Raw genomic sequence first — 27,789 nt, 5'->3', positions numbered from 1 at the left:
TAGTAAAACACCTGGTGCCAAAGGCAGCTTCGGGAAGGAAGGTTTCTTTTGGCTTACTTTGGAGGTACAGCCATCGTGGTTGGGAAAGCAAAGCACAGTCAGGCAGCAGCCGAGGGAGAGGAAGCTGCTCCTCAGCTCGCTTTCCACTTTATTTAGTCTTGAGGCCCAGAGTAGGATGGTGTCACCACATGCAGGACAGGTCTTCCCTCTTCATGACCCCATCTAGAAACTTCCTCACAGACATGCCCCAAGGTTTGTTTCCATGGCACTTGTAAATCCCACTGAGGTGATAATCAAGATTAGGTAACACAGAGGGTCGAGAAGGGGAGGGAGGGATGTCCTCAGGGTGACAAGCAGCAGCAGGTGAGCAGGGCCTTGAAGTCGGGTGTTGGGTGTCTGACCTAGACTTACCATGGGTAGGGAAGAGATGTCTGGTGTAAGGAATGGACACTGTGGCTCTGCCTTTACTGCTCAGATCAATTAGTGGTGATCCTTAAGTAACCTCTTCTTCCTGCTACCAGCCCTCACCAGCCCCCTGCAGCTCCTGGCAGCCCAGGCGAGTTCATCCACACCAGTGGTCATCACCCGGGTGTGTGAGGTAGGGCCTGAGGAACCAACAGCAGCCGTCTCGGGGGCCACCAATGCCACACAGACCCCAGCAACCTCCACTACCACATCTGCCTCTTCCAGCGGGGAGCCCGAGGTCAAGAGGTCCCGGGTAGAGGAGCCCACTGGGACAGCCAGCACACAGCCCACAGCAATGGCAGCCACTGGCCCACAGGGACCAGGTACCGGCGAGTGACGTCACCTGCAGGAAGGTGGAGTGGACTCACGCCCAGGTGCCCAGGTGGCCAGCTGCTGCACTCAAGGACGGAGAGAGAGGCTGACAGCCGCCTGCAGCACGTGTGCCACCAGGGCGGCCGCCACACTTGGACAGTTTCCTTTTTATCTCTCCTGTCCTCCCATGGTTTGAAACAAAACACATAAACACGTTCAGACGACTTGATTGTATGAATCTGGGGGTTCTGTGTGTTTATTTACCCCTCCCTCATGCCATCACCTCTCCACGGTTCTTGTGGGAGAAGGTCTAGCCCAGCTCCTCAGGAACAGATCCCAGCCAGCACCCTCGAGAAGAGTGAGCCCCAGGACTCGACAGAAGTGCCACAGCGCAAACCCAGGCTGCTCTCCGTGCGAGCCACCCACAGACTTCCTATTTGTAACTCAGTGGGAATAGACCAGAGAACAGAGAATGCGTGCGGCTGAGATGCAGAGTCTTCTCCCCAAAAGTGACATAGTTTGTGGCATTAATTGGACCCTAAAATATTTCTTACAGTTAAACATGGAATTTGGGCTCATCTCAAAACCTGAGACACACAGAAGGGTTCATGTGTCTTTGGGGTTCCCTTTGATAGCCAGCTGAGCAGTTGCAGACCCAAGCACTCACCCACACCAGCCCCTGGTGAACATGCCGCCGCTCTCCCCGATAACTTCAAGAAGGATCAGCGGCTCCAACATTGATGTTGCAAAGTGCTTTGGCTGGAAAACCAGCCCAGGGCCAATGGCCGTGGCATCCATTCCCACAGCACTGGCTGAACCCAGAGTGGCAAGCTACAACGGACATCCAGGGAAACCTGGACAGCTTCGGGGATGTCAGCCAGCCCCTTGCTCAGCAGGGAGGATATTGGTATGTGCCCGTGGAAGCTAGCAGGGGATGTGTCCTGTATTTCTGGCAGCTGGAGGATCTGAGCAACCATCTGCTCACATTGCCTTCCCCTCACACATTCCAGTTTCCTGAGCACCCCAAGACGTGTCCAGTTTGCAAATGGAAACCCTCTCTTCTACCTGAAGCTGGGGGTTCCTGGCCGTTACCTACCGGAAAGGAAACTACCTCTCCGGGCAGCAGTTGGTGCCAAGTTTGATTACAGTGTGGCAAGAACCAAAGTATGGAGGTCAGCCGAGGACTTGGATCCCCAGAGGTCCCTTTGCATGCCCAGACAAGCTACCAGCAGCACTTTCAACATACACCAAGTCACTGAACGTTTCCCTCAGCTTGGGAATGAGATGGTTCTGCAGATAATAACAGCAGCTGCATGACAGAGACTTGAAGGCATCCAGGAGCTCAGTCTTGGTCCTCCTGGAGGGTAGGCCATAAGCAACAGCCACCACTCGGACAGAGCCCAGACCTATCCTTGGCATCAGACCTCCCACCAGCCCTCTTCCTCTGCCTGGGCCTGGTCAGAAGAGCAGAGAGAGCCCCGTGAGCAGAGAGCAGGCAATCCCAGGAAAGGAAGGGGCCACAGCTGTACAAGCTGCCTTTGCTGGAAGGGATGCCAGCCAGTGACCTGGAGGCTATGGAGAGCAGATGACCAGGTGGGATGAGTCCAAGCTCCACCCTACGGCTGCCACCACTGAAGCCACCAGTCCCCCACACATCAGGGAGCAGTGCGGGGTGCCTGCCCAGCCCTCTTGAGCTATCATCCAGGCCCTCCAGCCAGTCGTTTCTGTAGTACTAAACTTCAAGCAGGAAGTAAGCTGTGTTTCCTGTCTGTTGTCTGGGAGGTTTCAGAAAGCTGGGGCTGGGGTGGCAGTGGCTGGGGGAGGGTTTTCCAGGTGGAGCTGCCCCTTGGAATAGGCAAACAGCCCTATCCCACATCTCTCTGTGCCTAGCATGAACTTGTTCTCTCTGTGTGCCTGGTGTGAGCATGGGGTTAGGGAAGCGGGAATGGGCTGAGGCCATAGGGACACCTGTTGACTTTCCCTTCATTAGCCATTTACTCTAAGGCTGTGCATGGTCACTCTGCAGGGCAGGTTATTTGTGGATTGTCATGGTAGGCACTGTGTGCAGCCCCTGCATGGAACTGTGGGTCACCGTCTGTCGCATCTGTCATCAGCTCTCAGTATGGCTCTCCTGGCTCCTGAGACATCATGGTGTCCATCTTCTGTGGCAGATCCTCTCACCATTACCACAGGTGTGGAAGGATGTAGAAGGAGAGAGTGACACACACACTGTCCTAGTGTCCTGTGCCCCTGGTTGGGCAGCCTGAGCTAGAAAGGAGGAGACTAGCCTGGTGCCATTGCTCTGGAAGTGGATTTGGTCATCTACCAGGCAGCACCTCTAGCTTGTGCCAGCTTTTGCCCACGGCCCACAGCCATAGACCCCGAATAGCCAGTGCCAGGAATGCACAGCCAGCTGGAACTCGCTCCTGTGAGCTCTGGGACACCAAGTAGAGTCCAGCTAAGCTATCTGTGGAAGCCAGAGCCTGGGTCAGGGGCCAGGAAGACCCTGACCATCTACTGTGTAGACCATGGCTGGCAACCCTGGAGGACTTCACCAAACCCTGTGGTTGGGGAACAGTTCAGGGACAGATGTGAAGCCTGGGGACCTATTCCTCAGGGTACACAGGGGCTCCCATCTCTGGCACACCTTTATCTGTGCTTGCCTTGTTTTGGAAAGTTCCCTGGCAGATCAGGTGCCTGGCTGTCCACACATCTACTGTCTTCTGTTTCGAGTCTGGGACTCGCCAGACTCACAGGTGCTGCGAGCATAGGAAGTCACCATGGTGACTGGAAGTGAAGAGACCCTGCCTGAGAGCCTGCCTGCCTGCCTGCCTGCGCTCTCTCTCTGTTCCTTCTCCCTTGCCCATCTCCTTCCTCCTCCCCCTCCTCCCCCTCCCCCTCCTGCTCCTCCCCCCTCCTCTTCCCCCCCTTTACTTTCCCTCTTCTATTCCTCTTTCGCTCCCTCATCCTTGCCTCCTCTGTCTTCTCCCCACCTTAGCTTTCAGCCTGGCACCCAGGGCATGATAAACATGTCTGTCATCAGCTTCTGGAGCCTTGCCTTTGTGCAAGGTGAGGTATCTGACTCCCTAGCCATGAGGAAGCCCCACAGACCCTTCCCCTGCTTTCCACATCCTTATAATCTAGAGATCTACCACCTCCCCCTCCTGCCCCTCGCCAGGGTCTGAGATTAAAGGTGCCACCCAGCCTACCACAGTAATGTGGGAGAGCCGGAAAGGGGTGCATCCAGGTGATGGGGTCCGTCTCTTCCTTTAGAGAGACAAGGGCGGCGGTAAAAGAGTTCAGGGCTCGCAGGAAGCTTTTCCCATAGAGAAGAAGCGGTGGTGGAATGGAATGCTACTGCTTTTCCTCAAAAACCTCAAATTCCACAATGCACCCATGTGACGTCGCCTACTCTGGGATGGGCGCCCCCACCTTGCTGACCAAGCCTCTCCCTCCCCATCTGAATAGCTCAGTGCCTGCTCTAGCGTAAGTCAAAAGGTGAGTGAGTCTCTATTCTGGTGAAAGACCCCTTGTCTGGGGAGCATCACATCCCAGTCACTAGTGGTAAAGTCACCACAAGTGACAACAAGGTAGCCCCTTGTTTTGGCTCAGAGTGACAGAGCGCTTGCCTGTAGCGCCTCACCTCAGAATACCTCTGCTCAGAAGCAATATTACAAAGGGTAAGTCAAGTTGTTCCCAAGATCACCTCTGCTGACTCCAGCTTCCTCGAGAGCAAGACCTCTGACATGCACTTTAGCTTGGGGGAGGCAGGTGAGGGCTGGGAACAGACAGTAGCCAAGGCCGCCTCCATTCCACCTGCCACTTCAGTCCTGTCCCCAACTGAATGTCCCCTTTCATCTGTGAGTCCCCTGCCCAGGCCTTGAATTTAGGGTGGTTCCTTCTGGGACTCTGTTTTGTTTTGTTTCTTGTGGTACTGCAGACTAAACTCAGGGCCTGGCACGGGCTAGGGAAGCCCCTAGGCAAGGGTTCTGCTGAGCCACACTCCCAGCCCTTTAGATTTTTTAAACTTGAGACGGGGTCTCTGGAAGCTTCCTAGGCTGGCCTTGAACTTGCAATCCTCTTGTCTCAGCTTCCTGAAATGCTGGGCCTATGTGCCACCATGGCCCAGTGCTCTTGTCTTTTTGGGTTTTTTTTTCCTTCCTTCCTTCCTTCCTTCCTTCCTTCCTTCCTTCCTTCCTTCCTTCCTTCCTTCCTCCTTCCTCTCCCCCTCCCTCCCTCCCCCTCCCTCCTCTCCCTCTCTCTCTCTCTCTCTCTCTCTCTCTCTCTTTCTTTCTTTCTTCTGTACCAAAAGCTGCTACATTGGTAACACAGAGCAAGGTGTGGCCTAGACGCCCCACAGACTAGCACTTGGCACCCACTTCCCATAGCCTGTGATTTGAACAGTTTGGAATGTCATTCTTGGGGTCACTGCTTCCCTCCCTCTGCCCTCCCCATTACTAACCCCTGAAGTTACACCTGCTGGGCAAGTGGCGTTCTGTGACCCAGCCTCAGGCCCATTTCACTGACTTTGTTTAGGGAAAATAGTTTTCTACTTGTGTTTAAAAAATACAAAAGCTACTTGAGTGCTCCTAGCTTCTGGTCCTACCTGCTCCTCTGCTCTTCTTTCCACTGCTCTGAGCTTCTCTCTGGCAGTCTTCAGCTCCGCTGCTGCAGGGAACATTCTAGAACTACCCTCCAGGCAGCTGGCGCACAACACCCTGGCAGGGCTGTCCCACAGATGAGGCCAGCCTTATCCACAGGCACCCCCTGGGTGTGCGGCAGGATGGAGGGTCCCCCGAAGTTCTTGGTGAGAGGAAGTGGCCAGTCAGAGGGCAACAAGGCAGGGGCTAGGGGGAGGTGAGCCAGCAGGATTGGAAGTTGAGGCTGCCCTCAGCTCAGTCTTAGCCTCACAGCTGGTGTAGGCGGGGAAAGAGAGCAGATCTCTTAATCCTGGGTATCTCTCTCCAAGAGGAAACTTCACTGGAGGGCTTCACTTACCATGAAAAGCGTTATATGTGCGTTTCTGTACTTGGGCTCAACTACCAAACACAGGCTTCCTGGGACCCCCAGGACTCGCTCCCCGCAGCCTTCATCTGCCCCTAACCCCCGCTTTGTGAGAGTTAGAGGGGCGAGAGAGCTTGCTGCCTTACCTCTGGAAATCTTGCTCCTCTGACTGCTCACAAGGTGAACCGTGTTGAGGAACCTGGGCCCCAGGAGCCGAGGAGAAGCTTGAGGGTGGACAGTGGCCAGGCTTGCTTCACACCCCCTGCATCTGAAGCACTTGCCCCCATCAGAGCAACCTCAGCACTGTCCCCTGAGTCCCTGGGACTGTGCTGATCCTGCTAGAGTGACCCCCACAATCCACTAAGTATTCATGTTCTCTGTCCTGTATGTATCCACATGACAACATGGCTTCTTGAGTCTGAATTGGCTGAAACTTTAATTTTCAATTGGTAAAATTGGGAATTAAAAAAAAAAAAAAAATCTAACATCTTCATTTTTGCCCCTCTCTCCCATCTTTTTAACATCCTTTCGGGGGTGGGGGATATCTGGGATCCCTGATAATACCTTAGCTTGATTCCTGGGCTGGGAAAAGGTGGTGGGGCAGGAAGGAGAGACCCAAACTGTCTTCCAGGTCTCTCCTTGAATTCTGCTGTGTCCTTGGCGGGGGCAGCACTGTGCACGTGTGAGGGAGGGGCTAAAGCCAGTAGTGAGGTCGTTCTCTTTCTTAACTGAATGATAATTCTGTAAAAGTAATTGGGGGGAGGGTGTTCAGGGAGTATGTGTGTGTGTGCGCGCGCGCATGTGTGATTTTGTTTTTGTTTTTTACAGTGGCTGTCTAAAGTATTTTCATGATATGTTTAACACGTAGTGCTTTAAAAGCAGTGGTATCCTATGCGCTGGGAATCCTGGTTCCAGAGATGTGGCCCACCTTGGTGGGTGAAGGTCCCACCCAGGAGGCAGGGGTAAGGGCTGGGGTCAGAAAGGCCTGTGGACCCACATCCCAAGCAGCACCACCTGGGCATTCATTTCAAACAGGATACAGTATTTTTTTATAACAGAACCATCCTTTTTTTTAAAAAAGAGTTTGACACCTGAATGTGATTTCTAACTATTATTAGACGTTAATGTTTTAAAGCTATAACAAAGTGGAAATTTTCTACTTCTTTTTCATCCATTTGAACTGTTCTTTTATCTATTCAATTGTTGTATGTGGCTGGGGAAGCTCTGTTTTCTCCTCTTAGCATTTGTTTCTATAACCAGAAATAAAAATTATATATTAAAGAGATGTACCCAAGGGTGTGAGTGGTCCCTGTGAATGGCTGACTATGGGGGGCAGACAAATTAACAGATGCCCTGGTCCCTGCTCTCGGCATCAAGAATTGACCCCCAGGTGTTTCAGAGGAGGCAGGGAAATGACGGGGACTCTGCTTCCTTCAGGGTTTCCTGGGTGACCAGTCCAGGAAGAGATGGGATCAGGGAGAGTCCTACAGGTGTCGTCATCTGAGGACATGGGTCCCCTGTGAGTCATCTGAGCCCCAAGGATATGGAGATGGTTCACAGACAGCAAGGGAGGAGCTAGCCAGTGTCTCCCTGACTCATGACACAGGTCCAAAGCTGGGCCAGGGTGTGTCTCCAGGTGTCTGTGTGTCTTGTTACTCGTCTGTTGCTGTGAGGAGACACCATGACACAGGCAACTTACTAAACACAAAGAAGGCGTTGAGTTTGCAGCTAACAGTTAAGGGGGTTAGATGGGGCTCACATGGCAGGGAGCACAAGCAGCCGACAAACAGACATGGTGTGGGAGCAGTAGCTGAGAGCTAACTGGGAAATGGTGTGGGCTCTTAAAACCTCAGAGCCTGACCCAGTGACACACCTCCTTCCAACAAGGCCACGCCTCCTAATCCTTCCCAAACAGTTCTACCAAAGGGGACAAAGCATTCAAGTATATTAGCCACTGGGAGTCATTATCATTCAAACCACCACACCATGGCTGCCTCAGTGGCTCTGGCAGACATCTGACACTCAGCCAGGTGAGAAACTTCATTTCTCTCCTTTTCTGTGTACATGTGTGCATTTGTATGGAGGCAGAGGACAACCTCGGGGGTTCCTCAGGTGGTGTATGTGTGTTCACATGTGGAGGCACAGGCATGTCAGGCACTGGCCACAGGAGGCGTAGGCATGTCAGAGGACAACCCTCGAGTACCTGCCCTCACCTTTCCACCTTGTTTGAGACAGAATCTCTTTGCCACTGCGTAAGCCAGGCTAGCAAGCCCTCTAGTTTCAGGAGACTCTCCTGCCATCTGCTGCAGGTGTGCTGGGATTACAAATGCTTACACTATTGTGCATAGCTTTTACACAGACTCTGGGGACCCAAACACTGATTATCCTTCTTCCCCGCCCCACCTTGTCCTTTGAGACACGGGTGCTCACTGGCCTGGGACTTGCCAAGTAAGCTAGGCTGGCGCTTCCCCAGTGCTGAATTACAAGTGTGTGCTTTATTCTTACATGGTTCTCATGCTTGCAAGGAAAGCACTTACCAACTCTGCTTCTGCCCATTTATCTGACACCTTGCTCATTCTAGGTCATAGGCACTAGGCCAGACAGACAGACATGGGTCCAAGTTCCCACCATGACAGCTCCTCAATCTACCTGAACACGAGTGAGAGTGAGTGAGTGGTGTGGGGGCCTCCTCATCTCAGAACCCCAGGCTAGCAAGACACTGGGTGCCTCTGACAGAATTCATAAAAATGTGTCTGTCACACAGGTAACTGTGTGTGTGTGTGTGTGTGTGTGTAGTGCCTGGATATTTTTATGTGGTGCTGGGAACTCAAGCTCTGGTCTTCATGCTTGCATAGCAAGCAATTTACTGACTGAGCCATTTCTCCAGCATACACACACACACACACACACACACACACACACACAACTATTTTCCACTAATGAGACCTTCAGACAACCTGCTACAGATTTTTTAAAAACAGGTCAAATATTATGCATGGTAATATTGTTTACCAGCTGTGCATGTATGTGTCGAGAAAGGGGAAATGATCAACCCTTGGCACACTGGTTTGTCTTGCTGAGGATGGAGCCCAAGGCCTCACACAGGCTAGACAAGCACTCTACCACCAAGTCACGCCCCTAGCCCCTCACTGGGGGATTCTAGACAGGCACTCTACTGCTAAACTATGTGCCTAGTCTTCTCTCCAGGCCCAGAACCTTCCACTAGCAGTTCCGGAATCAAAGGGAGCTGTTCCGGGGCCAGGAGGTCTGGGTTCCAAGAACTACGGTTCCAGGGTTCCTTGGCTGACGGCTGACATGGATAGATGCCCGGGAGCTGGCCCGGAACCGGCTTCCTCACGGCAACTGATTGGCCCATGGCCTCCGCCCCGCCCACCTGACGCAATACCGGAAGTCTATCTTTCGCTAGCAGGGTCCTCCCACGAGATGTGGCACCGGAAGCCGGCCGCTCGTGCTTCAAGTTCTCCCACGTGACGCAGCCGGGGCGTGGGAGGGATGTGCTGGGGCGGGAGGGAGGAGTGAGAGCGAGACAGACGTCGTTCGGGCACATGACACATCATGTGACACGACCCGGAAGTCCGCGACACGCTTCGGGCACGGGTGGCCTCTAAGCTGCATCAGGATGTTCTCGGCGGGCGCGGAGAGTCTGCTGCACCAGGCCAGGTCTGCAGATCTGGGGCCGGGGCCACGGGGCGAGACAAAGCTAAGGAGGGCCGGGGTGGCGGTGGTCCCGCTGCGCGGCTCGGGTGCCCGCGTAGCGCCGGGTCCCGGCCTCGGGACGCCTACGTGGAGTGTAAGTTGCACAACCTAACTAAGAAGTCCTCCCCATCGTGTCTGGTGCCAGGCTACGCTGGTCCTGCACTGAGCACCCTAGGTTGCGCCTTCCTTCCCAACTAGCGGCTCCAAGACTTGATGGCATTTGATCAGACGAAGGGAGCGGCTGCCAGAAGCCCAGATCTGGTGCATTTGGTAAACTTAAAAAGCAGAGGGACAAATCTGGACTCTGAGCTTGGGCCACTTGTGAGAGATTAAAATGTAGATAAGGTCTCTGGAATGTAGGGGAACAACAGCCTGAAAGAGCGTTAAAGTCTGGAGTCTGCAAACAAGACAGAACTCTGAGGAGGGCTCAATGGGTAAACGCCCTTGCAGCCAAGCCTGACAGCCTCGGTTCGACCCCTGGAGAAAATCAACTCCCTCAGGTTGTCTTCTGATCTCCACTCGAGCGCCCCCACATGCACATAAAGAAATACATGTAACAAATTAAAAACAAAAACTCCCAAGATAATTATCGAAGATCTGTTAGAAAGTGTTTGGTGACCGAGCCACACAGTCTGCCCGCGGGCCCACCGCCCTCCTAGCAGAGGGCATAGTTTTCATTTTAAGCAGTGTGTTTCATGGAGACTTTAGTGTTGGTCAGCATGTCACCTCATGCCAGCACGAAAATAACGTTTCCCACTCAGATTCTGCTCAGGGTCATGGGGCAGGTGGATAAAAGGACTCATTGAAATGATTTTTGTCCTGAGAGGGGTCCCCAGGAGCAGTGGGGAGTTGTGGGAAAATTGGGTCGGCATTTTAAAGCTGTACTGAAGCTGTAACCACACGGTGCAGAGTATCTCTAGTTTGGTCATTTCATTCTCTGACTCATAGTTTATCACTGTGCCCGGGTTAGGGGTATCTCCCTTTCCTCACCCAGCCTCTTCTGTAGTACCTTATATGACTCTGGGTGGAGGATGTAGAAAACAAAATAGGCTAGGGTGGTGGCGAAGTCGTTGGAGATCATCCTGCAGCCTTCAAAGAGACTAGGACGTGCAGTAGCTGCAGAGAGGCGGCTACCTGTCTGTTTTTGGTTCCCAGATGCCAAACAGCTGACAGGTCCAAAACGGGGCAGTGTGCAAACTGTAAGTAAGCCCTGTCTGGAGACCACAGTGGGCTGTCAGCCATGGTTTAGGAAGTCGGAGGCCCCTCATCCAGTAATTTTTTTTTCCTCTTTTTTTGAGCGGGGAATAATTGAGACAGAGTCTCACTGTGTGGCCCCAGGAACTTGCTTTGTAGACCAGACTGGCCTCAAACTTAGCAGAGATCCACTTGACTCTGCCTCCCCAATACCTCCGCACCAGGCAATTCCTTCATCGTGGGTCTTTATTTTGTGGTGTTGGGGATGGAACCCAGGGCCGCATGGTCTAGGCAAGCGCCCTTCTGCCCTGCTGCCGTCCCAGCCCTCCTTTCCTTGCTGTTAAGCTTGGAAGAGAAGCTGAGAAACTGATTTCCACACTGGTGCTTAGTTTAGTCTCAGCATTTCGAGTTAAGCCAGCAACATACTATATCAGGCTTATCTTACCCCCTGCTGTAACCTTTGCTCTTCAGTGTAGCTTTTAGATTCCCTTTTCAAAAGCAGGAGGCTCACTGAAGCATGTCTGAAAGGCAGCTTGAGCTCAGAGATAATGGAGCTCAGAGGTAGAGTGAGTGCTTCCTTATCATGTGCAAGGCCCTGGCTTCAAATCCATCACTGCCAGTGAAGGTGGGGCCTGGGAGAAGTGGGTCGTGGTCGTGCACACCCATACATCTTGGGAGGACAAGGAAGGAGGATGAAGAGTTTGAGTCCGGGCTATGTAATAAGTTCAGCCTGGGCTATATAGCAAGACTCTTGGGGAGGGAGGGGACTTAGACTAAATAGTTTTGACTTTTGAGAGGCCCATAAAAACCTTTTACTGAGTGTGTTGGCTCACTCTTGTAATGTCAGTGCTTGGAAGTGGAGGCAGGAGGATTGCTGCAAGCTCCAGGCTAGCCTGGGCTACAAAGTGAGGCCCAGTCTCAAAAGGGAAAAAAGAAGAAACCCTTAAAGTAGTGTTTTCTTTTTACCATTGGAACAACAGAACAAGGATGGATGAATCACCTTTATTAAAGGGTGTCACTAGGAAACTGGGGGTGCCGCATCTCAGTTCCAGGGGAGGATCCTGTCTACACTCCAGTTCCTGTAATCCTCCCTCCCAAGCACTGTGAGCCTGGACGGCTCTTCCCTACTTTCTCTGTGCTGGTTAGAGATAGTCCCCCTGGGGGACGTGCTTGTGGCTTAGGGCAGCACCATGATCTGTGGTGTATTTTGTTTGTGTCTTAACAAATAAAGCTTGCATGAAGATCACTAGATAACCACAGAGGCCAGGCAGTGGTGTCACACACCTTTAATCCTAGCACTTGAGAGGAAAAAGCAAGAAGATCAGGAGTTCAAGGCCACCCTGGCTACTCAAGATTGAACCAGTCTAAAAGAGAAACAGAGCCGGGTGGTGGTGGTGGTGGTGGTGGTGGTGGTGGTGGTGGTGGTGGTGGTGGTGCACACCTTTGATCCCAGCACTTGGAATCTCACATCTTTAATCTCAGCACTAGGGAGGTGGAACCAGGAAGTGAAATGGCTGGGCGGAGAGAGGAATATAAGGCAGGAGGAGACGGGAGCTCAGCTTCCTTAACTAACCTTCAGTAGAGGTTAAGTCTCTCTAGCGTCTGGCTCCTTTACTGATCTTCCAGCATTTACCCCAATATCTGGCTCCGGGTTTTTATTATTAAGACCAATTGGGATCCATGCTACAGTGGTTCCCCTTCCTTCCTTAGGGAGATACAGGATGAGGAGCTGCAGCGATTCTGCACCCGGGTCACTAAGCTGCTGCAGGAACCCCCTGGGCCAGCCACCATGGATGCCCTGCAGAGGCTCTCGCTCATTGTCTCAGCCACCAAGTACCCCCGGAGGTGAGTGCACTGTGAATCCTTGTGCATCCCCCAGACAGTCCCAGCCAGCTTCCCTGGGGTGTCAGTGTACTTGCCAGAGGCCTGACCTGTCCCCTGGTGGGTCTCGCCCTCCAGGCTGGAGAAGATGTGTCTGGACCTGTTGCAGACCACCCTCTGTTTGCCCACAAGCCCCGAGCAGCTTCAGGGGCTCTGTGCCGCTATCTTGAGAGAGATGTCACCTTTTGATGACCTGGCCCTGTCCTGTGATCACACCCAAAACACCCGTCAGCTTAGCCTCGTGGCCTCTGTGCTGTTGGCCCAGGTAACACAGTTGTCACCGTTGGGGATGAGGTGGTGTCGATGGCGGCATCTGTTTCTGGTGGTTCTGAGATCTCAGGAATACAGCAAGCTGGTCTCTGTCCCCCAGTGCATCCATGTGCTGTGAAGACCCACTCTGCCCAGAGCCCACTCCCTTGGATGCTCTAATGACTATCTCAAGTGTGCATAGCACCCCCATAGCCTGTGCACACACCCCAGGTCTCTGTTGATAGCTAAGTCAGACTTCAGGCCCTGGCCCACCAGTGTGATGTTCCTGAGCATAGGATTCCACACGTAAAGAGCGACTGCAGTATGCTTTCCAGATGCTTTCTGGGGATCGAACTCAGGTCCCTGTGCTCAACTACCTGTCCTGCTTTGAAGGGAGACAGAAAAGGAGAGATCAGATGTGTGAGCCAGCGCATCTTCAAGATCCTTGAGAACCGGCAGCCCGAGGGCCCCAGTGTCAGGCACCTCCTCCCTGTCCTGTCCAAGGTCATTGGCCTGGCCCCAGGCACCCTCATGGAAGGTACTGGACACTTCTTCCCAAAAGGCCTTCTTGGCTCCTTTCCCACAGCAACTGTCATCTAGGGTGTGGTGGAAGGAGGGTTACATTGTTGGAGAACCCTGAATAGCTTCCCAGCTTGTACCCATGGTGTGGGGGGTCTGTTGAGCCCCATTTTCTCTTGAGCAAACCTGGGAATCTGGAGGCTTAACTTTCCATCACTGCTCCCCTGCCCTTCCCTACAGACCAGACCAACCTGCTCAGCAAAAGGCTAGTGGACTGGCTGCGCTACGCCAGCCTCCAGCAAGGGCTCCCGTACTCAGGGGGCTTCTTCTCTACACCCAGGACCCGGCAGGTGAGTCGCAGCCGCTTCAGGTTCGCAGGGAGCTGAAATCACAAAAGCTGTCACAGGCTGGGGACGAGGCTCAGTTGGTAGAGCATTTTCCTAGTGTGCATGAAGCCATGGGTTCAAGTCCCAGAACCACGTAAGACTGAGTGTGGTGCTGCACACCTGCAGTCCCAGAACCTAGGAGGTGGAAGCAAGAGAATCAGGAGTTCAAGGTCATCCTCAGCTACACAGCAAGTTTGAGGACAGAATGCTGTGCACGAGACCCTGTCACAAAAACAAAACAACACGACTATCTCCTCTGAGAGTGCTCATTCCCTGTCTCCCATGCATGGACACTGCACATGCCAGTCTGACCAGACGTGTTCCCATGGCAGGCCTTCCCCTTGGTTCCAGTCAGGTTTCTCATTGCTGTCTCTGCCTCTGAGTAGGGAGTGCCCAGGAGGGGGAGTGCACTCTGGGTCTGTCCAGCTCCTCAGCGTGTGTGGCTCCTGCTCAGTGCCTACAGAGAATGTGGACACATCTGAGCTGCAGTCGTACCGTGTGTCTTTAGGTCTTGGGGTAGGCCTGCTGGATCTAGGAGTGTGGATGCATCCTGCAGTGCAACCTTGGAGAGGGCAGGTGTGCAGGCCCCTGGGCCGTGCTAGAGCTCACAGCCTCACATGATTTCTGTACTGAGTAGTTCGTGAGCCCACCAGGCTCGTCCTCAGCCCTGTCCTTCCTCCCACAGCCAGGTCCCATCACTGAGGTGGATGGAGCAGTGGCTTCTGACTTCTTCACGGTACTCTCCACCGGCCAGCACTTCACAGAGGACCAGTGGCTGAACGTGCAGGCCTTCTCTATGCTTCGGAAGTGGCTGCTGCACAGTGGCCCTGAGGACCCAGGCAGTCCAGATGCAGGTGTGCCCAGGGTGGGACAGAGGGGTAGAGAGCACAAGTACACTGTGACGTGGGTGCAGGTCAGGGGTGGGCAGGAGGCAGCTGAGCCCTATAAGGACACCACAGGTGTCTATAGGCCAAACAAGGAAGGAGTGTGATCAGTTCGGAGGCCAGCACCAGAGGCACTCTGAGCCCAGGAAAAGCTGAGAACACAGCCCAGCACCCTTCGCAGGCATACTGATGTCTCCACAAGGTGCTCCCAGAGAGCCAGATGGATCATCCAGGGCAGCTACTCACAGGCCTGTCTGATCTTGCCCCATCTGCAGACTTGGTTTACAGACAGTCAAACTCAGCTGTTCATGGTGGTACATGCTCATGAGCCCAGAACTTGGAGGTGGAGGCAGGAGGATCAGGGAATTCAAGGCCAGTCTCAGCTATGTAGTTTGAAGCCAGCCTGGGCTACAACCCAGGCTGTTTTGAGGCCCTGTCTCAAAAACACAAAACTAAGCTAAGTATAGGGATCCGTACCTATCCTGCCGGCACCTGGGACTCGCAAGAAGAAGGATTATAAGTTTGAGACCAGCCTCAGCTACATAGCAAGACCCTAATTCATATGCTCAAAAACAAACAGAAAACCAACTAGTAACTCAGACAAATCTGTGCATCTGGCTCCGTGACAACAGCCTCATACCCAATGACGTGAGCGACCTTGAGCGCTCCAGGAAGCTGCTGGGCCGTGTGTCTGTCCTGCAGATGTGTTTTCTCCTACAGATGACAAGTCGGAGCTGGAGGGATCCACCTTGTCTGTCCTGTCCGCCACCTCCACTGCCAGCCGCCTGCTGCCCCCTCGGGAGCGGCTGAGGGAGGTGGCCTTCGAGTACTGCCAGCGCCTGTTGGAACAGAGTAACCGGAGTGAGTCCCCAGGCTACCACCACCTGGCCCCAGCCCACATTGCCCTCCAGGGTGGGGTCAAGGCAGCCGAGCTAACTGAGTATCTGATTTAAAAGAGCTGGCGGGGAGTGGGGGGAGAGAGGGCCCAGCAGCTAAGAGCACTTGCCGCTCTTGCAAAGGACCTGGTTTTGGTCCCACAGGGTTTCCCAGAGTAACTACAGTAAGAGAGGATCTGATGCCCGCTTCTGGCCTCCTCAGACACCAGACACACATACATAATATGTAGAAAAAACACCCATTCACTTGAATTGAAATTAAAAATAAAATCTTGAAAAGAGCCGGGGGTCTCAGCTCACTGTGGGGTCAGGACAGTGCGTCCTTGTGTCTGAGGACAGGCCCTACCTGTGTGTCTAGCTCCTCACCTCTGGCATCTAGGGTCCACCCATCTTGTACACATCTTATGGGCACCAGTCCCCGACCCCTGTCTTGTCACGTGACTACTCATTGTCCTGGCCTCAGCTTCTAGGACACAGGCTGCCTTGTTATGGGGCTGTTTTGAGACAAGTCAGTTTTCTCTTTTCCAGGAGCCTTGAGGAAGGGGGACTCCGACCTACAGAAAGCTGTAAGTGGCCTGCAGGGTGGCTGGGGCAGCTGCTGCCGGGACCCCTGACCCAGCTCAGTGTCCCTGCAGTGCCTGGTGGAAGCCGTGTTGGTGCTCGACGTGCTGTGCCGGCAGGACCCCTCCTTCCTTTTCCGCACCCTCTCCTGTCTGAAGGCCCTGCAGAGGAGGCTGGGTGAAGACCCTGGCAGCGAGCGGGCACTGGTGCCCCTTGCTCAGTTCTTCCTGAACCATGGTGAGTCTGGATACATGGAAAGTTTCTTCTAGGCACTCAGAGGCTATCACATGTACAGTTTTGTTTTGTTTGTTTATTGGTGGTGCTGGGCATGGAACCCAGGTCCTTCATATACTAGACAAGTGCTCTGCTGCTGAGCCACACCCCAGCCCCTCACTGGAGGATTCTAGGCAGGTGCTCTACCACTGAGCCACACCCCAGCCCCTCACTGGGGGATTCTAGGCAGGTGCTCTACCACTGAGTCACACCCCAACCCCTCACTGGGGGGGTGGTTCTAGGTGAGTTTAATCCCCAGCCCTCTTTTTGATTGTTTTGTTTTTTATGAGTTTGGTTTTTCTTTGTTTTGAAACAGGCTCTCATGTGTAGCTCTGGCTGACCTGGAACTCATGGAGGTCCACCTGCCTCTGTCTCCCAAGTGCTGGGTTTAAAAGAGTGTGCCACCACACCTTAGCCTCTCATTTATTTCAGAATGGGTTCTCTCAAACTTGCCCAGGCTGGTCTTGAACTTGGGATTCTTCTGTTTTAGCTTCCTGAGTGGCTGAGATTACAGTTCCCAGGCAAGCTCAGAACTCTGCTCTACCATGGGCCCATGAAAGTCAGACATTGCGGCCTACCCCTTTCCCGACAGTGTCCCCGTGGGTGGTGCTCTGAGGCCTAAGGGAGGCCGTGCGCACCTGGAGGTTCGGCCACACTCTGAGTTCTTTAACCCAGGTTACACTGCAGGTGCTACCTTCCGCAGCGCCTAATGCCCTGGTGGCCTCTGGTGTCTTTCAGGGGAGGCAGCCGCCATGGATGCAGAAGCCATCTACCAGCACCTGCTCAGCAGACTCCCTTCTGAGCGCTTCTACAGCCCGACCCTGGCCTTCGAGGTCATACACTTCTGCACACACAACCTGGCTCTGTTCGACCCCCACTTCCTCAGCCTTCTCAGGTTGAGCTTCCCTAGTCTGTTCAAGGCACGTGTGGGCGTCTTTGCAGGTGGGCCCAGGGCAAGGTGTTAGGGCTGGGAGTCTCCGTGTATCCTAACATACAAACAGCATCATCTCAGACAGCCACATGGCAGCCAGACATGGTGCTCCGTACATGTAATCCCAGCACAAGGGAGGCTGAGGCAATCAGAAGTAGAAGTTCAAGGCCTGCTTCAGTTACATAGCAGTTCCAGGCCAGCCTGGGCTACGTGACACCCTGTCTCAAAAAGCAAACAAAGCTGGATGTGTCAGCACACACCTTTAATCCTAGCACTCAGGAGGCAGAGGCAAGAGGATCTCTAAGGAGTTCAAGACCAGCCTGGTCTACATAGGGAGTTCCAGGATGGCCAGAGTCCCATAGGGACACCTTGTCTCAAAAACAAACAACAGAAAGAAAAACCTAAGGGCTGGAGAGATGGTTCAGTGGTTAAAAGCACTGGCTGCTCTTTCAGAGAACCTGGGTTCAATTCCTAGCATATGGTGGCTCACAACCATCTGTTACTAATTCCAAGGGATCCAGTGCCCTCTGCTCGCCTCTTCAGGCGCTTCATGCACACAGTGCCCATACATACGCGCTGGCAAACCACTCATACACATGAAATAATATTTTAAAAAAAAACTAATGTCATGCACAGGCAGGAGATGGCTTGGCTGACTTTGAGCTAGCCAGTTTCAGATTTGAGATACCTCTGCTTCAGGAAGCCAAGCCTCCTGGGTGCCAAATTGTAGGTATGTGCAGTCATGCCTGGCTTGACCCATGGCATTACTTCTGGCTGGTGCATTCAGTCCATTACTACAAGCTTGTGATGGATCTGTGGGAGGTGTGTGTGTGTGTGTGCGCGCGCTTCTGGAGGCCAGAGGTCAACCTCAGGTGATGTTCCTAAAACAATGGGACCTCTCTTTGATCTGGAACTCTCCAAGTGGACTAACCTGTCTGTAGCAAGCCCCAGAAATCTACCTGTCTCTACCTCCCCAGTGCAGGGCATGCACCACCACACCTGGAATTTAGGGTTCTGGGGGCTAGAACCAAGGTTCCCGTGTGTGCACGGCAAGTACTTTCTTGACTGGGCCATCTCCCTACCCCAGCATTCAGTCCTTTTCCTAAAGAGTGATTCAGGAATGGCTAACTTCATTGCTGGCACAAAATTGGCTACAAAGGACGAAATAGAAGAGCAGACGTGGCCAGAGAGATGGCTCCAGCTAGTAAAGACACTTGATGCTGACAGGTGGAAGTTCCGTCCTTGGGATCCACGTGTTAAAACGAGAGACCCAACTCCTGCACGGTGTCCTTTGGCTTCCCACTTGTGTGCGTGTGCACGTGCTCACATTAACAGTAGTCAATGAAATCCTCAGAACATGGCCCAAAACGCACAGCCTCATCTTGGGCAGTGTGGGGAGGAGGGGGAGGGGTGGGTCCAGCTGCCCCGTCTGAACAGTGTCTCAGTGGTGGGAGTGGGCAGTAGGAGGCCACTGGCTGAGGCCATGGCCAGCTAGCGTCCTCCCGCCCTGTCTGAGCCACTGTATATCGCCCACAGCTCCTGGCTTGGAACAGCCCTCCCCTCACAGCCGAGTTCGTGGTACTGCTCCCAGCTCTGGTGGATGCTGGCACGGCCGTGGAGATGTTACACGCACTGCTTGACCTGCCCTGCCTGACTGCTGCCCTGGACCTACAGCTCAGGTGGCCACTCTGCCCTGGGCAGCCCTGTCCCCTCCCCTGCAGCCAGCACCAGTGCTGCTCTGCTCACTGCTCCCGACCCCTGGACCAGAGCCCCTGCAAGACTCCGGACCGCAACAGCACATCTCTGGTCCCTTCACCACCCACCCAGCACAGCGCCCGAGCCCCAGGGCTCCTCAGCACTTCCGTGGCCAGCAAGGGGAGTCTCCCCTGTTCTGCGGCCCAGATTGCCTCCCCAGCCCTGCGAGCCTGTGGTGCTACAGCAGGTGCCCCTGGTGTCGGGACAAATAGGACCGTGGTTGACTTGTGCTGAGAGTAGCATCCCAGCCCAGCTTCTGTCCTCTTAGGTCCACACAGACCCCATCAGAAAGGCCACTTTGGGATGTCTCCCTCAAGATTCCTAGCTGCCTGGAGGCCTTCCGGGACCCACAGCTCCAAGGACTCTTCCGCCACCTGCTTCGTACCAAGGCCAGCCGCTCCACAGAGAGGTGGGAGCCCTGGGCCAACCAGCACAGTCCATGATGTGGGACTCTGTCTTCTCACCCTCAGCCTGGGGAGGGAGCCTTGGGCCCCATCCCTGCAGCCCTGGGCATGGAAGGGCTCCTGGGCCCAGAGCCTGGGCTCCACTGCTTGACCCAGCCCTCAGTTGATGCTGTGAGCAGTCCACTCTATAGATGGGAAAACTAAGGTCTCGCAGATTCGGGGGAGTAAAAGGACCAGGAGTGGCCTGCAGGCCTCTCAGGTCAGCGGGTACTGACCTGTCCCTGGCTCTGTTCTCCTGGAGCCCCTGACATCTCCTGGCCTCCTTGAGCCCCGTGGAGCAAGTGAACCATGCCTGCCTGTGTCTGGCCACAGCATCCCTTTTTCTGGTTGCTGTGGGGTCACTCAGGAAGTAACAGTGAGTGAGCACTCAGGAGCCCCGCTGTATCCCCAGACTGATGCCACTTCACCAGCTGCTGAAGCCCATGGCCAGCTGTGCCCGGGTAACCCAGTGTGCAGAGGCAGTACCCGTCCTGCTTCAGGCCTTCTTCTCAGCCGTGACCCAGGTGAGCCCACCGCCTGGGATCTCTCCCCTGTAGACCTCATATAGCCAAGAGGAACCAGGCCAGAGTGTGACCTGACCCCACGCGAGGTTTGTCTTGCCGCACCCTCCATGGCTTCTCTGAGTAAGAGACAGGGAGAGGACTGCTCATACTTCAGTCCTCAGGGTGGGCAGGCACATGACCCTCGAGGCTGGCACCACAAGCTAGGGCCAGAACAGCATGAGCCCCGTACCCTGGGGCCCCATGGCCCATGGTTCCCTCCCGGCTGCTGTTCACAGGTCGGATGACTGCAAGCCCACAGAAGCCCTTGAGGTAGGCTAGTAACAGAACGGGGCCACTTGGGGTCACCCAGATGGACAGGACAGAACCTTGGCCTCGGGGAACAGGCTTATTTTTTTGTTCTTGTTTTTGAGACACTGCCTCTGTATAAAGCCACTGGCCTGGAGGTCTCCATGTGGACTAGACTGGCCTCAAACTCTCATCCCCCTGCCTCTGTCTCCCAAGTGCTCGGGGTAAAGGTTTGTGCCACTGTGCCCTTCAGCAGAGCAGGGTCCTAAACGGAAGATCCAGGGCAGGAGCAGGGCTGGAGAAGCTGGGGCTTCCATGTCCTCTCCTAGCCCCACTACACGCCCCCCATCCCTCAGGTGCTGCGGGAGGGAGGAGATTCACCCCTAAGTCATGCTCCCACTTTGTGGCCTCAGCCCTCCTGAGGGTAGAAGATAACAGTGCCCACTGCCCAGGACTGAACCCGCCTCTTGTTCTCGACCCCAGTTTGCTGACGGGGCCCTGATCAACCAGCTGGCGCTGCTGCTCCTGGACAGAAGTGACTCCCTCTACCAGGTCCCTCGGTATGAGGCCCGTGTGCACAGGTAGGCTCAGCCCTGGCAGGGGCACCAGGGTCTGTGGCACACAGACCGGATCCCTCTGCCTCTCCTGTCCTGCGCACAGGCCAGGGGTCTCGAGCACTCTGCTATGCTGCCGGCCCCTCCCTCCTTCATCTCATCTCCCATTCAGGGCATTCTGGTGCTGCCCTCCTCCAAGACTCTCTGTGCCCCTTCAAGGTGGCCTCATGTCTCTATTGCAGAGGCCCCTGTCCACCAAGGTCCTTTTTCTTTAGGGCAGAGGTTCTCAGCCTTCCTAATACTGCGACCCTTTAGTGCAGTTCCTCATGTTGTGGTGACCCCAACCATAAAGTTATTTTCATTGCTACTTCATAGTTGTAATTTTGCTACTGTTATGAATCATAATGTAAATATCTGATATGCAGGATTTCTGGTATTTGACCTCAAAGTGTCACAACCCACAGGTTAAGAACCACTGCTTTAGATCATTTATTCTCAGACACATACACACACACCATCCTGGGGATTAACCCTAGGGCCACCTGAGTGCTAGATAAGTGCTCTACCACTGAGCCACACCCCAGCCCCTCACTGGGGAACTCTAGGCAGGGGCTCTACCACTGAGCCACACCCCAACCCCTCACTGGGGGATTCTAGGCAGGGGCTCTACCACTGAGCCACACCCCAACCCCTCACTGGGGGATTCTAGGCAGGTGCTCTACCACTGAGCCACACCCCAGCCCCTCACTGGGGGAGTCTAGGCAGGTGCTCTACCACTGAGCCACACCCCAGCCCCTCACTGGGGGACTCTAGGCAGGTGTTCTACCACTGAGCCACACCCCAACCCCTCACTGGGGGATTCTAGGCAGGTGCTCTACCACTGAGCCACACCCCAGCCCCTCACTGGGGGATTCTAGGCAGGTGCTCTACCACTGAGCCACACCCCAGCCCCTCACTGGGGGATTCTAGGCAGGCCATCTACTCTTCAGTTTTATGACAGGTCTCACTCCAGTCCAGGCTATCCTAGAACTCAGCATTCCGCCTGCCTCACTGTCTCATAGCCTGGATTTCAGGCAGGCATGTCCCCAGTGGAGTGAAAAGCTTTCAGTAGGGGGCAGTTCTTAATCTCCTGACTTCAGCTGACTGCTCTGGCTCTCTCGCATCAAATAGGCTGGGGTCAGATCTGCCCCGAGCACACACAGCCTCACAGGGTTCCCTCTATCCTGGCAGGGTGCTGAGCTCCCAGCTCCTGGTACTGTGTAAGCTGAAGCCGTCACTGGTGGTGGAGCTGTCCCGAGAGCTTCTCGAGTTTGTGGGGAGCGTGAGCAGCATCTGCAGCCGAGCCAGCATGTTCACCTGTGTGGTAAGAACATGCCTGCCCTCCCACCATCGGACGGGAAGCCCGCCCTCCCACCACCATCGGACGGGAAGCCCGTGTGGGGAAGCCCGCCCTCCCACCACCATCGGACGGGAAGCCCGTGTGTGCTGAGCCTCTGCTCTGGGCGTAGGTGTGGGCCATCGGCGAGTACCTGTCGGTGGCCTGTGACAAGAGGTGCACAGTGGAGCAGATCAACAGGTTCTTTGAAGCCCTGGAGGCCCTGCTGTTCGAAGTCACCCAGTCCCGTCCCTCGGCCGACCTGCCCTGCTGTCCCCCACAGGTGGTCACTGCACTCATGACCACGCTGACCAAGCTGGCCTCCCGGAGCCAAGACCTGATCCCAAGGTATCCCGCTAGGGAGCACAGAGCAGGAACCCATAGAGGGCGGCTCCAGGCAACTGGTCCTTGGCAACTAAATAGCCGAACCCTTCTCCCCCCAGGGTGTCACTGTTCCTGTCAAAAATTCGGACCCTGGCCCAGAACCCAGCCACCAGCTCTGTGCACAGTGAGGAGGACGCAGAAGCCATCCGTACCCGGGCCACAGAGCTACTGGCTCTCCTGAAGATGCCCAGTGTGGCCCAGTTTGTGTTCACACCCACTGCAGGCGTGTGCCAGCCCCGCTACCACCGAGACACCAACACGGCCCTGCCTCTGGCCCTGCGCACCGTCAGCCGGCTGGTGGAGAAGGAGGCTGGCCTCTTGCCAGGTTGAAGGGACAGTCACCACCTGAACACTGGCTACAACTTAAGAGCCTGAGTGGTCAGCCTGATGTCGGAGCTGAGCTGCAAGCTTGGGTGACTAGAGGGGGAGGAAGTGGACATGGCCCTCAAAACGACATCACTGGCTCCTGGGGGTGAGTCATCCAGCCTTGTCCCCGTGGCTGGCTGCACTCAGCCTTGAGCAGCTCAGAGATGGCTGAGCAGAAGCGGCCTGGTCTGCTCACTGCTATTAACTCATTTCTGGAGTTAGGAGCAAGGATCAGTACAGGAACAATAAACTTCATAAAATTGCTTATGCTGGGCAGTGGTGGTGCAGCCCTTTAATCCCAGCACTGGGGAGGCAGAGGCAGGCGGATCTCTGAGTTTGAGGCCAGCCTGGTCTACAGAGTGAGTTCCAGGATAGCCAGGGCTACACAGAGAAACCCTCAAAAAATAAAACAATCAAAACTGTAACTATGTGTAGGTGCATACACACACCACAGCACACACACGGAGATCAGGAGACAACTTTGGGGAGTCCTCTTCTTCATGGGGTCCTGGCCGATTGTGTGGCTTGGTAACAACCACTTCTACCTACTGAGCCATCTTGCCCGCCCCCAAATAAACCTTTAAAATGCTATGTACAGCTGAAATCCTCAGACTGAGAACCAGGGAGCCTGAGCATGGCCTGGAGCCCGGCTGTTGCCCTTCCCACCCTGCCTGTGTATAGGAAAATCCCTGGTTCTCCTATTTGGCTCCAGTGTCCTGGATGTGACGGAAGTGACATGCTCCGGAGTCGAGGCTGTAGCTCAGCCAGTGAAGTGTTACTCAGCAGGCACAAAGCCCAGCGTAACCCAGGCATTGTAGTGCACACCTGCAATCCCAGCACTCGGGAGGTGGAGGCAGGAGGGTCAGAAGTTCAAGGTCATCCTTGGCTATGCAGCAACCTGGAGGGCAGCCTGGGCTACAGAAGAAATTGGGCCTGGAAGACGACTCAGCACATAAAAGGCTTTGCCACATAAGCCTGATGACCCACGTTTGACCCTGGACCCCAGGTGTAGAGCCAGGTGCTGTGGTGTGTGCGCACCTGCGGAGACAGCGTCCTTTTAAAGCTCACAGGCCACTAGCCTGGGGTATGCAGAGCAGCGGGAGAACAAGATGGAAGGCAAGAACCAACTCCCAGAAGACATGCTATGCCTTTGTATGTGGATAAGACGTTTTAAAAGCCAAATAAAATTCAAGTACTCAGGAGGATGCAGTGTCCCCCGGGTACACCTGCAGTGATGTCGCCTAATCATGCTGTTTCATAACGTAAGGCTGTGGGGAGGCACGGAGGAGTCCTATGTGCTCCGGTAGTCCTGCACAGAAGCACCCAGGCTTCATGCTGGTGCTCAGGGCTGCAGGGCCCCCGCCTGAGCCTTTTTGCAGTTTCCCTGAGCTGAGCTAGAGAGCTGCTTAGCAGGAGCCACTCAGGTGCTGGCAGTATATGGCCACCAGAGGGCGCCATTGCCTTTAGTCTATTGCTGGGCAAGCATTTGACACTGCCCACAGCTCCACCCTTCACTTTCTGCTTCTGGGCTCTGCACTGTACTCTCCCTGTGTTGGGGCTGGAGCTCTCTAAGGAAACACAGGCTTAAGGCTTAAGCTGAGCTCTGTGGCAACATGGGGTACTCCTACCCAGGCCACAGGGGTGCTGCAGCCCACGTGGGCCTTTTGTCTAGGTTTATGTTCAGGGAAACCTTTGCTTGTTGTCACGAGGCCTGCTGTGCCCTGACCAAAGCCCCTCCCTGAGCTGTGCCTGGACAAATGTGCTCACAGAGTGACCCACACTGTCTGTCTTGTGCCACCTGTTCCCTGTGAGGGCAGCTAGCCCTAGAGCAGGGGCAGAGGAAACAGTGGTATTGCAGTGATCTTCATTCAGGAACACAGGTGGTTTAAAGAACTTAACCTTTTATTTCACGTGTGTGCGTGTTTGGCCTGCACGTGTGTCAGTGCACTGTGTGCGGGCATTGCATGCAGAGGTCAGAGGGCATCAGACCTCCTTGGAACTGGAGTTACCAGTGGGTTACCATGTGGGTGCTGAGAACGGAACACATGTCCTCGGGAAGAGCAGCCAGTGCTCTTACACTGACCCATCTCTTCAGTTCTGAACACTGGTATCCTTCAGTCCTGAGCAAGATTCAGATGGCTCCACTGTGCACTGCACGCAGTTGATAAAGCCATGCCAGCGTGAACAAGGGCAGAGGTGTTGGAGAACACACCGCCTTCTTCCTGGTGGACACCACTCAAAGATAAGTGCCCACTCGGATGGCAGAGGCTGCCCTGGCTACTCTACTCTCAGAGTCTAGCCGCCAGGGGTGAGGGTCACATGGGTTCAGCTGCTTTTCCCACCTTCAGCCAGCCAGAGAGCAGGACTGGCCTGGGCTCCAAGCTCCCAGGCACTCGTGGACCTGTGAAGCTTTTACATATTCACACCTGCTTTTTAGCACTGTTGTAATCGATCTTTCGCATGAATGCTTGACAACACATACCATGGGTTTTTTGTGTGTAATATGATTGTGTATACAGTGTGTGTGTGTGTGTGTGTGTGCGCGCGCACACACCTGGATGTAGAATGTTTTCCTCCGTTGTTCTCTACTAATGTAAATTTTTTCTTATATTTTATTTGGGGGCGGGGGGGGGGGGGGGGTGTGCCACAGCAGAGCATGTGTGGTGCTCAGAGGCCAGTTTTAAGTTAGTTCTGTCTAGGGCTCGTTCTCAGGTCGTCAGGCTCTGCTGCGAGTACTCTTGCCTGCTGAGCCATCTCACCAAACCACCTTTTTAAAAAGCAATTTTTTATTGAAAATAGTTATTTTCATACAATTTATTCTGATCAGTTTCCTCTCCCTTATCTCCTCCCACTTCCGAACCTTTCCAACACCACATCTTCTTTCTCTCTCCCTTAAGAAACTAAACAGGCAGCCTGGTGGTGTCTCACGCCTTTAATCCCAGCACTAAGAAGGCAGAGCCAGGCAGATCTCTAAGTTCAAGGCCAGCCTGGTCTACAGAGTGAGTTCCAGGACAAGAACCAAAACTACACAGAGAAACCCTGTCTCGAAAAAAGAAGGAAGGAAGGAAGGAAGGAAGGAAGGAAGGAAGGAAGGAAGGAAGGAAAGAGAGAAAGAAAGAAGAGCAGGCAAATAAAAAGGACAAACCAAAAAAAAAAAATTCTCAGAAAGCAGGAGAAACACGTGCAATATGAGACAAGAAAAAAAAATCCAAAAATACCTGTGAGTTTGTGTTAGCCATCTGCTGCTGCTGGGCACAGGGCCCTCCCTTAAGTATGGTTTGTATACCCAATGAGACTTTCTTGGAGAAGCTAATTTTTCCTTTGTGAATAGTTGGTAATTGGAGAAAGTTTCTTGGTTGGGGATGGGAGCTCATGGCTACTCCCCCATCTCAGTACTCGGACCGACTGTGCATGCTGCCAGTCTCTGTGGGTTAACATGTCAGTCCTGTTGTGTCTGGAAGACGCTGTGTCCTTGGTGTCCTCTATCCCCTCAGGCTCTTACAATCTTTGTGCCTCCTCTTCAGTGTGGTTCCCTGAGCCCTGATGGGAGGGAGTTGATGGAGACATCTGTTAGGACTCAGAGTTCCAGGGTCTGTCGCTGCATGTTGTACAGTTGAAATCACAAGGGTCACTCACTGAACCCAGAGCTCACAGGTTCAGCTAACCTGGCGGGCAGATCCAGAGATGTTCCTAACATACACACGTACACACACACACACACACACAACAGCACACACACAAGCACACACATAAGCACACACACACACACACACACACACACACAACCAGCACACACCCCAGCACATGCTCACATCAGCACACACATACACCCCAGCACACAACACAACTAGTATACACACATACACACACACACACAATCAGCACACACATAACCAGCACACAAACAACAGCATACACATATCAGCACTGCACATATCAGCACACACACACACCAGCATACACACTAGCACACACACACAAGCACACATACCACCAGCACACACACCCCAGCACATGCTCATATCAGCACACAATACACCCCAGCACACACACACTAGTACACACACACACACACACACACACAAACACACACTAGCACTGAGGTCAGAGGCACACATTGTGCTTTTACGCAGGCAATGGGAATGTCTCCGTAGGCTTGGCAACAAACACTTTGCCACCTGAGCTTTACCTCCTATATTGTGCTCTTTTGTTTTTATTAATGACAGAATAAGCATGAAGGAGCCCACTATCCAGTATCAGAATTGCAGTATTGGCTACACCCCATTTCCCTGTGAGCTCCTAGTCCATGCACTCTGCTCCACTGTTTAGCCCTAAAGGCTGTCCTAAGTGAGTTGCTTGAAAAGCAGAATTCTCTCCCTGTGTCAGTAGGCATCCCTTGATAGGTTTCCTCACTTTGTTGTGAGGGTCATGCTGGCTCATCGCAGGCCTCTTGCTGGACTTCTTCCAGTAACGCTACTCTGCAGGAATGTGGAGCCCCCTAGTCTGCTACCTAGCATGGGGCTTGTTACCAAAGAAATAAAGTGAAGACCAAGACTTGGCCCCTGCACCAGCTGCAGCCCGCCAGCTCAGTTCTGGGCTGTAAGCATTTCTTTTCTTCTGGACAAAGCCATGTGTTTTAATTCTTTTAAAAATACACTTAGGGGTGGGGGACTGAAGAGATGATGGTTCGGTAGTTAAGAGTGCCTATTGCTCTTGCAGAGGACCTGGATTGGGTTCCCAGCACCACATGGCAGCTCACAACCGCATGGAACTCTGCTGCAGATCTGGCACCCTCTTCTAGCCCCAGCAAGCTCCTGAATGTGCACTGTAC

General features: G+C 53.9%; 2 protein-coding genes across 5 annotated transcripts in view; both read left to right on the top strand.

Annotated features, from left to right (window-relative positions):
* The window catches only part of Foxk1 (forkhead box K1), a 60,763-nt gene extending 59,748 nt beyond the window's left edge, over nt 1–1,015 (top strand). The window contains exon 9 of the mRNA XM_028887410.2: nt 522–1,015. Coding sequence (XP_028743243.1) covers nt 522–802 — 281 coding nt within the window. The 3' untranslated portion in view covers nt 803–1,015. The remainder of the gene's footprint in view (nt 1–521) is intronic.
* Ap5z1 (adaptor related protein complex 5 subunit zeta 1) lies at nt 832–24,193 on the top strand. Of its 4 annotated transcripts, none has more exons than XM_028887409.2 (17): nt 832–2,527; nt 12,403–12,537; nt 12,652–12,838; nt 13,216–13,360; nt 13,582–13,691; nt 14,413–14,581; nt 15,332–15,472; nt 16,036–16,073; nt 16,143–16,305; nt 17,080–17,261; nt 18,809–18,951; nt 19,296–19,436; nt 19,883–19,994; nt 20,763–20,860; nt 22,064–22,196; nt 22,342–22,556; nt 22,652–23,232. In XM_028887409.2, the coding sequence occupies exons 2-17, from the start codon at nt 12,482–12,484 to the stop codon at nt 22,920–22,922; spliced, it is 2,304 nt and encodes a 767-aa protein (XP_028743242.1). In that variant the 5' UTR covers nt 832–2,527; nt 12,403–12,481; the 3' UTR covers nt 22,923–23,232. The 4 variants fall into 4 exon arrangements, with proteins under 4 accessions (XP_028743242.1, XP_028743240.1, XP_037054328.1 ...); XM_028887407.2 differs by lacking the exon at nt 832–2,527 and adding an exon at nt 9,266–9,462 and having other exon boundaries at nt 22,652–24,193; XM_037198433.1 differs by lacking the exon at nt 832–2,527 and adding an exon at nt 9,358–9,462 and having other exon boundaries at nt 12,413–12,537.
* Nucleotides 24,194–27,789: the final 3,596 nt, after the last annotated feature.

This window comes from Peromyscus leucopus, chromosome 23, assembly GCF_004664715.2.
Source record: "Peromyscus leucopus breed LL Stock chromosome 23, UCI_PerLeu_2.1, whole genome shotgun sequence".
Lineage (NCBI taxonomy): Eukaryota > Metazoa > Chordata > Mammalia > Rodentia > Cricetidae > Peromyscus > Peromyscus leucopus.
Note: the sequence above shows the minus strand (reverse complement) of the source record. Positions and strands in the feature narration are given on the sequence as shown.